This window comes from Miscanthus floridulus, unplaced genomic scaffold (genome assembly GCF_019320115.1).
Source record: "Miscanthus floridulus cultivar M001 unplaced genomic scaffold, ASM1932011v1 os_1001_4, whole genome shotgun sequence".
Classification (NCBI taxonomy): domain Eukaryota; kingdom Viridiplantae; phylum Streptophyta; class Magnoliopsida; order Poales; family Poaceae; genus Miscanthus; species Miscanthus floridulus.
In genome coordinates, this window is record NW_027097459.1 from 7,224 (window position 1) to 19,141 (window position 11,918).

Here is an 11,918-nt window from a genome sequence, read left to right on the forward strand (position 1 = left end):
ACGAAGTCTACAATGAAAGCAGAACTCACAGCATTAGACACTGCTGGATCTGAGGCTGATTGGCTTCGTGATCTCCTTATGGATTTACCAGTTGTTGAGAAACCCATACCAACTATTTCTATGAACTATGATAACCAGACTGTGATTACAAAGGTTAACAGTTCTAAGGACAACATGAAGTCCACAAGGCATGTTAAGAGACGACTAAAATCTATCAGGAAATTGAGAAACTCCGGAGTAATAGCGTTGGACTATGTCCACACGTCTAACAATCTGGCAGATCAGTTCACTAAGGGTCTGTCACGCAACGTGATAGAAAGTGTATCGAGAGAGATGGGTTTGAGACCCACTTGAAATTTACTATAGTGGTAACCTGTTCTATGTGATCGGAGATCCCGTGAAGTAGGATGGTGAAACAAGCTAGTAGTAAATTGTGAGGAAAGATCTTTAGTAAGACTCATTTCTGATGCATATCTTTCCTTTCTGTAAGGCAGGCTGGCTTTTGCCTTAATGCATTTCAAGTGGCTTGTCAAAGCAAAGATGTTGTCCTACAGAACATCTTTTAAGGAACACACCTATATGAGTCAGACTGTTGGTCACAGTCTATGAGATTTGGGTGATCTTTAAATACTTATGAAAGGCACTGAAGTATGACTTATACACTTTAAATAGAGGGGATGCATTTTACTGCCCAGTATCAGCTAAGGACTTTAGTGACATTCACCTCACACAAAATTGTCAATTCAAGGCTTAGTTCATTGTTCAGTTGTGACTGAGTAAAACCATTATTCTAGATAAATGTTCAACATAACAGTCTCCATCGAAACATTGGTATATAAAAGAAATATAGTTCTAAGAATACTTTGTTATAAACCCTAGAGTTTGGTGGGGATTGTTGGATATAATATGGGCTTGACCCATATAATATTTAATAAATCAAATAAGACTCTATGGTACGTAACATTAAGTGTTGCATGGTTTAATACCATACGGGATTTTGACTGAATGCTGACTCAGTTTATATGGTTGGAAATTATTCATCTAAATTGAGAAGCTGAGAAAAGGATAAAGGTGTGCCACACACGCGCGCGCGCCGCCGCTACCGGCCGGGCCGGGCCGTGGCGTGGCAGGCGCCGAGCGAGCGGGCGTGGCCAGTCTTTTGCCACTTAAATCCACATTATCATGAGAGTTTCACTCCTTGATGGTGGAGGCAAACTGATTGCGGCAGTTACTGTCTCTCCGTCTCCGTCTCCTAGGATTCTCCACTGCCTCTCTTCTCCCTGTCCATATATTCGAGTCCTCCGTCAGTCCAGATTCAGGCCTTCCGCAACCACTCCCGAGAGAACCACACTTCCGCAGCCTTCTGGTTTTTCCATCTCGTACCTCTGCGCGCACGGAGTAGCGGGAAAGCAGGTGCCTTCGGAACCCTCGTCCGCCAGAGAACCTTGCACGGGGTGCGCGACGATTAAGTTTTTAGGGAGCGATCCGCGACTGCTCGTCCACGTACATTTTCTTCTAGGTGATTGCCTGCGGAACATCAAAGCGTCTTCTTCCCGGTGATCCGTTTGTGAAACTGCACTGCGAACATCTTCCTGCATTGACTGTGGTCCGCGACTTCGAACAACACACTATGTCGACAAGTGCGAATGGAGCCTCCGATGCCCTCGGCATGGGACCCTCCGCTGGGTACAATCTAATCTCTGTGATTTCTGTACTTTGTGTTTTTACTGTATTCACCGGTATGTCATCTCTGCATGCTGTAGTGTTCATAAGAAATATACACATGCACATATATGTCGTCACAAACCTGCTGATGTTATTTTTCTGGATTAAACTGATAATGAAATTGCCTAAATTCCTAACAACTTTATGCTAGATTTATGCCTATATGTTTTTTTTTTTTTTTGCAACAGGGGTTCAGGAAGAACAGTGATCAACTCGAGTTCAAGACACATGGGAAAGCAACGTACCATCTTAGCGAGCACAACTTCATCATCACTCTGAAGAGTGGTGGCTGCCTCCAAGATGGGCGCAAGCTTCTTGCAGTCTCGACACCAGGGGGCATAGAGTTCAATAAGAACTGTGACAGACAAAAAAAAGATATGTCATCAAGGGGATTCTAAGCTATCATATAGAAACTTCCATATCTAAGACAATAGAATATGGAGCACGTTGATGGCAATAGAAATAGACTTCATTGCTAAGACAGAGAAATGCAGACCTCAAATATATATGCCCAGCACTGCATTCAGTAGAGTAAAATGGCACGCTAAAAGCTAGTTGGATGCAGACATGGTAGCTTGTGCTCAAATTGAGTAGTTGGATGCAGACACTAAATAATGTTGTCAAAACTTGGTCAATTTAACTAACAATTGGCTGATAGAAGTAGTACTACATTTTCTTACCTTGGGTGCAAAGCTTTCGTAGAATTTCAAGAGGTATGAGTGGTTATCAGGGGATTTGTCAAGAGTGACAACTCTAGGAGTGCTGCTAGTATCAATAAACTTCTACAGAGCAGCGACATCAAACTCCTGCACAATGTACGTAGCAGCAATGTGTCATTAGTGACAATCACACATGACGGTATCATATATAGTATACTTAATTAGCTGTGTATGAAGTACATGAGTTGTAGCAAAACTATCTGCAAAATGTAACAGAGAATGAGAGTAAAACCTTGCATTCAGTAACAAGCTCGTCAAATGGCTTAAACAGTCTAACAAATGGCCTGTCCGCCATCACATCACCACGTGGGAGGTGGTTTGGCGTGCAAAGTGTGGGCAAAGTCATAGTCAGACCTGAGCTTCTCAGCGACCTCCATGAAGTTCGAAAACTCAGTGCCGCTGAATTCTGCAAAAACACCAACCTGTAAGATTTCAATTACTGTTTACCTCAGCTAAGGGTGCGTTTGGCCGGGCTCCCGCCGGCTCTGGCTCCTACACTGTAGCGCAATTGTAGCGCGCAGGAGCTGAAGCCGGAGGAGAAAAAAACGAGCTTCTCCGACTCCGGCGCTATCAGTAAGAGAGGAAAGGAGGAGAGAGAGAAACGGCTCCGATAAACCGTGTCGCTGCAGGAGATGAACGGGAGAGAGTCAGACGAGCTGGAGCCGGAGCCGCTCGGAGCCCGACCAACGGGCTCTAAGTCGTCGGGGCCGCTAATCATACAGAAGCAACACACCAGTGAAGAAGCTAAGTTGTGCTAACCACACACACACTTGCCGGGGCCGCTGAAAACGAATCGGTAATCCTAAACGGGCTTTTTACATATTTACCATTATTACGATCGCCACTTACAGGAATCGCACTCTTAGAATGACACTTACAAATTTAGCTGTTTTAGTTCGCGCTCCTTTCATTTTTACCACTTTCGCCTATGTGGCACGCCAGCTCGTGCTGACACGCTGGCACCGGCACGGGAAATGACCCCGCTGCCCCCCGGCCATCTTTCAATTAGACGCGCCGTCTCCCTTTTCCCCCTCCCCATTTCGTTCGCCACCGCCTCCTTCCTCTGCCCGCCCGCCGCCCCCATCCTACTCGTCTCCACCGCCACGGCCTCCTTCAATGGTGTTCAATTACTAGCTGCTGCTGCTGCTGAGGATAAGAAAGAAGGGGACGATGGCAAAGGCCAAGGCAAGATGACGTGCGACGAGAACGACGTGGACGAGGGGTTCCCGTACGCACGGCCGACCGTGTGCGAGCTATCCGGCGACGTCCGCGTGAGCCCGAAGCAGAAGACGGTGTACCTGGTGAACCCGTCCGGCGCCGGCGGGTTCGACGAGAGCGGCGAGAAGCGGCTCCGCCCCTACGCCCGCAAGGACGACTTTTTAATGCCCAACGTGACGGAGGTGACGGTGAAGTCAGTCCTCTCCGCCGCGGTGGCGCCCAAGTGCACGAAGCACCATGCCGTGCCGGCGGTGGTGTTCTCGATCGCCGGGTACATGGACAACTTATTCCACGACATGGTGGACGCGATGGTCCCGCTGTTCCTGACGACGGTGCATCTCAAGGGCGAGGTTCAGCTGCTCATCACCAACTACAAGCCGTGGTGGGTGCAGAAGTACACGCCGCTGCTGCGGAAGATGTCGCTCCACGACGTGATCAACTTCGACGTCGAGGACGCCGACGACGTGCACTGCTTCCCGGTGGGCGCGTTCGTGGGGCTGTACCGCGATCGGGACCTGATCCTGTCACCGCACTCGACCCGGAACCCGCGCAACCTGACGATGGTGGACTTCAGCCGGTTCATGCGCGGCGCGCTGGCGTTGCCACGCGACCGGCCCGCGGTGCTCGGCGAGGTGCCCGGCATGCGTCCCCGGATGCTGATCATCTCGCGCGCGGGGACGCGGCGGCTGCTGAACCTGGACGAGGTGGCGGCGGCGGCGGACAAGCTGGGGTTCAACGTGACATCAGCGGAGGCCGGCGCGGACGTGCCGGCGTTCGCGGCTCAGGTGAACGCGGCGGACGTGCTGGTGGGCGTGCACAGGGCCGGGCTGGTGAACGTGGTGTTCCTGCCGACGGAGGCGGTGGTGGTGCAGATCGTGCCGTGGGGCAAGATGGACTGGATGGCCACCAACTTCTATGCGCGGCCGGCCGCCGGGATGGAGCTCCGGTACCTGGAGTACTACGTCGGGGAGGAGGAGACGAGCCTGAAGGACAAGTACCCGAGGGAGCACGCGGTGTTCAGGGACCCCATGTCGCTCCACACGCCGGGGTGGCAGGCGCTCGCTCAGACCATCATGAAGCAGGACGTCGGCGTCAACCTCACCAGGTTCCGGCCGGTCCTGCTGCAGGCGCTCGACAAGCTGCAGCAGTGACTGGCCCTGATTCCTGTTGCTATTGGGTTGTTCCCGTTCCTCTTCTTCCTAGGAATGAACGAATTCGCCATTGCCGACCGCCAAGATCAGCTAGGAGGCTTGCTGCTGCTCCTACCAAGTACAGTACTATTGCTAGAAAAAAGAGAGGATGGGGCTTATTGTTTGCCATTACATTACATAAATAAGATGTTCTTGACATTTAAATAGGGGCTGGTTTGCCATCACATAACTGAGATGTTCTTCACTACCAAAAATGGTGGCCGTGGCGGTGGAGACGAGTAGGATGGGGGCAGCGGGGTCATTTTCCGTGCCGGTGCCAGCGTGTCAGCACGAGCTGGCGTGCCACATAGACGAAAGTGGTAAAAATGAAAGAAGCGTGAACTAAAACGGCTAAATTTGTAAGCGTCATTCTAAGAGTGCGATTCCTGTAAGTGGCGATCGTAATAATGGTAAATATGTAAAAAGCCCATTCTAAACGGATCCGTGAGGGGCGCGAGCCGAGCACTCACCAGGGAGCGTAGAACTGGGCGACCACGAATGGGTGTTTGGCGACGGCCTCGTCGAAGCTGTCGGCGTCGAGGGAGAGCACGGCCTCCCCCGCCGCTGCTGCGTCGTCGGGCTGCTCCACACGCCGCGGCCTGAAATGTTAGGAGCGTTTGACTTTGACTGCGCTTTCTTTTAGGACGCCGCATGTTTGCCAGCACAGCACGGTAGCTAGTAGGTACTCGGCTACTTGGGTAGCCTGAGCTCTGAGAAGAAGCAAGGAAGAGATTAAGATCAAACTTCCACTTGCATCATCTGTATTTCCCTTCTAGCAATAGAAGTGGGGTTCTCCTCGGTTTGGGAAAAAAGTTAGACAGTCTCTTCACTTATCGTATTTGACTTATAAGCCATGGCTTATCAGCCAACGAATAGTATTTTTCTCTTACATTAAACCAGCCAAATGTACTTTCAGTCATGGCTTATAAGCCAAATAAACCCAAACGAACATGATGAGAGACTAGGAGAAATTAGCGTATCTTGTCTTGGAGTTAAATGCAGACTGCAGAGCTGCACATTTACATTTAGGTCCTCCTTGAAGCTGACAGCACCAGCCGGAGAAATAGAGTGGCCTGTTCGTTTGAACTTATCAGCCGACTTATCAACTAAAATTTATAATATTTTTTTTCACAACAAAACAGTTTCAACCAACTTATCAGTCGACTTTAATATGAACGGATCATACCCCTCCAATGGCCGTGCTAGGCTTAAGGCTTCGCACGGGCTCGGCAAGCCCCTGTGTTGTGCCCTGACCTCCCCTCCTTGGGTCCTTGCGTGCACCCCCAAACCTCGCTGTCGCTGCGATAACTCGTTTTTGTTTGGAAAGAAGATTCGATGCGAGGAGACTGAAAGCGACCATTTTCGACCCCCACACGTTTCTTAGATACAGACACGGATGACGGCGGCCAAGCTAACCAAAGAAAGTGCGTCTGGGGCTCTGGGCTCACGAATATAGCAGGGCAGGACTGGAGAAGCAAATGTAAGCAAGCTGCACTAAAACAAGCAGTCTGTTCACTTGTTGGTTTCAGCCAGAGCTTATTAGCCATTTAAAAAAAATTTCTCTCACAACAAACCAGCACCAACTGGGTTTATCAGTCTAGAAATCAACCAGCGAACAGACCGAAGGGCTTGTTTAAATCCAAGACGTAAAGTTTCTGAGTGTCACGTCAGGTATCACATGAAGATGTTGTATGGGGTGTTTGGATACTAATCTATATTTCTTTTTATTTCTCATCAAACAAATGGCATCTTTCTTCTAAAAATCCTAACTATTCTTAGCATGATATTGAGAAATCTTCTTGCTGTTATTCAAACGAGCGTGAAATATATGCTTGCATATTCGTTCATAAGGCAAATCGGATATGTAATTATTGGAATAATTGTTGGAGACTCGTCCACCTTTTAGGTTTAGGTATCGTGAAAAGTGATACATGTGAAGATCGTGTATTTCAGTCATATTCAGATCCGTTTTTCGAATCCATGATATAACTAAATTGGATAAAAAAATATAGAATCCGTCGATAATCCGTGAGACGAATTTATTAAGCCTAATTAATCTGACATTAGCACATGTGTTACTATAGCACCACATTGTCAAATCATGAACTAATTAAGCTTAAAAGATTTATCTCGCAAATTAGTCGTAAACTATATAATTAGTTATTTTTTTAGTCTATATTTAATATTCTAAGTATGTGTCAAACATTCGATGGGATACAGAGTAAACTCTAGGAAAGGAACTAAACAAAGCCTAGATCGCTCTGCACTGCCACATCCTCGCCGATCGCCCTCAAGACATTCGGGGCAAGGGGATTCGGTAATTGACGACCCTAATGCTACTTAGGCTGTGTTTGATGCGAGGACAAGCAGGGACATGACGGGACGGTTCCTGACCGCGGTGTTTGTTTAGAAGGCTAGCAGAGACGAGGACGTCCCACGCGAGAATATTTCCGTGAGATGTGGGCTCACCTCGCCCCCAGAAAAAGGAGCGGACGGGGGGCATACCAGACAAGAGCTGCTTTCAGCCAAGCGTGACGGGAAGAACATGAGCACGGGGTAGAAGGCATACGAGCGCCGCCCTGTGTGGGAGACGCCGGCTTGGCACACAAGGAAGAAGAGATGACCTGCAGGCGCTGATGGGTAGACCAGGCTGTTAGGATCGATGATTACCACTCTGTGTGTAACCGTAGATCCGGTAAACCTCCTCGCCTTTCTCTGTTGCGACGCAGCAGCAGCGTAGACGCCGGTGCTGTGGCGTAGTAGGCGTCCAGTGTAGAGACAGCTCCGGCTCGGTGTAGTCCTCGCGGATGCCGGTGCTCGGCGCGGCCGGTGAGGAGACGAGGTGGCGATCCAGTGGTGTTCCCGTGGCCTGCAGAGGCGATGGCGGTCGTCGATGGGCACATCCCGTCGCTGGCAGCACCTCTTTAGGATCGGATTAGGGTTTTCTGTAGGTGGGATGGCGGCTCCGTTCAACCTCGTGACCCGAGCCTAGTTCCCCACTCCTCTATATATATGTGCTGTGCGACAGGGGCCCACCAACCAGTTAGAGTTGGGCTCCCCCGATCAGGGAGCAGAGGCAAGGGCCCAATAGGCCGTTGGGCCTATTGGTGGAGATCAACTAACATTCTCCCCCTTGATCTCATTCCATCTTTTACTTTCATATCATTTACTTTTGTCTATTCCATTACAGATTAGCGCATAGAGCATGTCTTATCATCACGGTCCATTGCCGATAGACTTAACAGCTACAATACACAACTCTGTTCTGAAATAGATACTTATCTTTGGGCCTTCTTTTGTCCAAAAATTTTAGGCTTTCCCTTAAACCCATGCTAGCTACATGTTCTCCGAACACCATGTTCTCTGAACATGTTGGGTGGTAAGCCTTTTGTAAGCAGATCCGCGAGCATCTTTTCTGTACTTATATGCTCAAGACTTATGACTTGATCCCAGACTTTATCTATCACAACATAATACTCTATGTCAATGTGTTTGGCAGCACCACTTGACTTATGTTGTGAGCATATTGTACTGCCAGATTACAATCGCAGTATAACTTTAGTGGTCTATAGATGTCGTCAACCACCTTCAAACCGGATATGAACTTCTTTAGTCAGTTCACCTACCCGTTGCCTTATAACACACTACAAACCGTCATACATTGTGGACGATGTAGTGACAGTTTGCTTTGAGCTTTTCCATGAAATAGCTCCCTTTTTGCGAGATGATAGAAAATCCACATCTGGATATGTATTCACTCTCGCATAATTAGAATCTGAATATCCCACTATGTGGAGTAAATCGGATCTTCTATATGTCATCATGAGGCCTTTCGTTCCTTGCAAATAAGGTAAGACTTTCTTTACTAATTTCAGTGTTCTATTCTAGAATTGCTCTGAAATCTACCAAGTAAAAATCCGGTAATAAATGCCAAGTCAGGGTGCGTACATACTTGAGCATGTTGCAAGCTTTCGACAGCTGAAGCATATGGAACCTCTTTCACTTTATCGATTTCATATTGGTTCCTGGGGCATTGAAAATCCCCATATCTGTCGCCCTTGACTATATGAGCAGGTGAGGGACTATATTTGTGCATACTGAATTTCTTTAAGATCTTTTCTATGTATGCCTTTTGTGATAGTCCTAATACCCCTTTTCTTTTATCTCGGTGAATCTCGATCCCTAGAACAAACGAGCTTCACCAAGATCTTTCATATCAAGTTTTGAGAACAAAACTTCTTTGTCTCTAGTTATAGACTGACATCACTACTAGCAAGTAAGACATCATCCATATATAGGACCAGGAAGATAAACTTCCCATTCTTAAACTTTGTATAGACACAATTGTCCTCTATATTCTCTTTAAAACCCAAAATTCTTTATTGACTGATCAAACTTCAAGTACCACTATTTTGAAGCTTGCTTTAATCCATAAATGGATTTCTTTAGGCGGCATCCCATTCATTCTTTTTCTTCCATGACAAAACCTTTCGGTTGTGCCATGTAAACATTTTCCTCCAAGTCTCCACTGAGAAATGCCGTCTTTACATCCATCTGATATAATTCTCAATCGTAATATGCCACTAATGCCATTATAATTCTGAAGGAAACTTTACATGAGACTAGAGAAAATGTCTCATTGTAATCAATCCATTCTCTTTGCATAAAGCCTTTTGCCATAAGTCGTACTTTATATCTCTATATTCCTTTGAGAGTCAAGTTTTGTTCTGTAGACCCATTTATAGTCTACTGTTTTAGCTCCTTTAGTAATTATTTCTAAATTTCAAACTTTATTTGCATTCATTGATTTCATTTCATCTTCTATGGCCTCAAGCCACTTTGATGAATAACCACTTCTCATGGTTTCTTCAAATGAGGTAGGATCATCCTCCATTTGAAATTCCTTAGTGTTGTACACTTCATAATCAGTAGAAATAACTGATTTACTAACTCTTTGAGACCTTCTAGGAGCCTCCATATTTGGCACATCTTCTGTTTGAGGCTGTTGTTGCTCCCCTCATGTGTGACAATATGTTCTATAGGATCCTGAAGAACAGGTTCCTCATTTTCATTCATTGTTGCCACAGATAGAATAACAACAGGTACTGGCACCACAGTATCTAGCACTGTTGGTGCAGCTATAGCAGGTAGTGAGAAAATTGGCTCATGAATCATTGGAGTGGGCGCTTACACCCGCTTCACTTCAAGGTCAATTTCTTGAGCTACCATGCTCTCCCTCATCAATTCGTCCTCTAGGAAGATAGCGTGTCTCGTTTCCACAAACTTTGTATGTCTCTCTGGACAGTAGAAAACGAAAACATTTTGACTTTTCTGGGTAGCCAAAGAAATGGCACCTTACTGTTTTGGGATCTAACTTCCCAATGTTTGGGTTAAATACTTTAGCCTCAGTAGGGCTCGCCCACACACACGCAAGTGGTTTAGTGAGGGTACACTTTCCGTCCACAACTCATACGGTGTTTTGGGCACCGACTTACTTGGTACTCTTTTGAGAATATGAATGGGGTTTTTAATGCCTCCATCCACAGGCTCAACTGTAAGGTGGAGTAACTTATCATACTACCCACCATATCCATCAGGGTATGATTGATTCTTTTAGTTACTCTATTCTACTAAGGTTCACCTGGTATAGAATACTGGGCTACTATGCCATTCTTTTAGGGTATGCCGACCATAGTACTCCCCCACGGTCAGACCTGACTATCTTAATCTTTAATATTTTAAATTTATCCAATGCTTCTGTTCTTTCTTTGATTAGATAAATATAGCCATAATGGGAGTAATCATCTGTGAATGTTATGAACGAATCATAACCATCCACACTCTTTACAGAAAAGTTGATCACAGATGTCTGTGTGAATAATCTGTAAAATTCCTACGCTTCGTTTGTCATCTTTCTTTACATACTTTCTTTTTATGTATTCTCTGCATTGTTCTTAATATGAGAGCTCTAATGGAGGAAGAATATCACTCTTAACTAGTCTTTCTATTCTCCCCCTCGAAATATGGCCTGAACGATAGTGCCATAATTTCGACAACGCATCGTGAGCTCTCTTATGCCACTATTTTCAGAGCAACACTCTGTCACTAGCTGCTTTATCAGATGGGTAGCATATGTCTTTAAAGAGCCAGTGAACTGACTCTTTATTCTATCGAGGTACTCGGTGACCGTGTCCCACTTTGGGATTAAGCCCACAATTGCAGGTTCAATCATGTTCTTTATCACAGCCAAACATTTCTTGTTGGCAGTGACACGCTTCCTATGCTCAAGGGCATAGGACATCTTTTGGGATTCAAAATCTCTCTTTAGTTGCCTAATCGGCATCATTCTCTTTTGTCTTCCTCACCGGTGCCATAAACTCAGTGGAACATGGTGAGGTGACTACCCAGTCCACCTTAGACAAGATGAAAACTAGGTCAAAACTTTTCTTAACATAAAAATAACATCATTTGCATGCCTTGATTCCAACGTTGGTCAAAATCAAAACATACTATTCTTATACACTAATTCTACATCACCGTTGGCAGAAATAGAATTAATGCATAAATCATTAACATTCACAATTGTTCTTACACACTAATTCTACATCACCGTTGGACAGAAATAGAATTAATGCATAAATCATTAACTTTTATAACTATTCTCATACACTAATTCTACATCACCGTTGGGTAGAAATAGAATTAATGCATAAATCATCAAAATTACGATATTGTTATTAACAACATTGGTCAGAAAATAACATCATAATCATGTCAAAACTTTTTTTCTCTAATTAAATATCACATTGGTTCAAAATAACTGAAGAATCAACAATTTCTCTAGCAGCGGAAAACTTTCTTTTTCTCCAATTAAATATCACATTGGTTCAAAATAACTAGAGTATAAACAACTTTTCTTTGGCTGTGGAAAAACTCTCTTTTTCTTGAATTTTACCCACAGGGAAAAATGCTTTTTCTATTTTCTTTAATCCATTAATCAATTTCCAGGAAATAAACATTTTCTGGAAAAACTTTCCTTTTCTCCAGTTAAATATCACGTCGGTTC

The 11,918-nt window shown here is 45.5% G+C and overlaps 1 protein-coding gene and 1 long non-coding RNA gene across 2 annotated transcripts; one reads left to right on the plus strand and one right to left on the minus strand.

The window, feature by feature from the left end:
- Positions 1–2,017: 2,017 nt before the first annotated feature.
- LOC136533593 (uncharacterized) lies at positions 2,018–2,810 on the minus strand. Its single transcript, XR_010778510.1, has 3 exons — positions 2,677–2,810; positions 2,406–2,531; positions 2,018–2,080 (listed from the first exon to the last, which is right to left on the minus strand). It is a non-coding gene; the product is annotated as an uncharacterized lncRNA (long non-coding RNA).
- Positions 2,811–3,418: 608 nt separating this feature from the next.
- On the plus strand, positions 3,419–4,823 carry LOC136533591 (beta-1,2-xylosyltransferease XAX1-like). Its single transcript, XM_066526145.1, has one exon. It carries the CDS (start codon positions 3,419–3,421, stop codon positions 4,811–4,813), a length of 1,395 nt encoding a protein of 464 aa, XP_066382242.1. The 3' UTR covers positions 4,814–4,823.
- Positions 4,824–11,918: the final 7,095 nt, after the last annotated feature.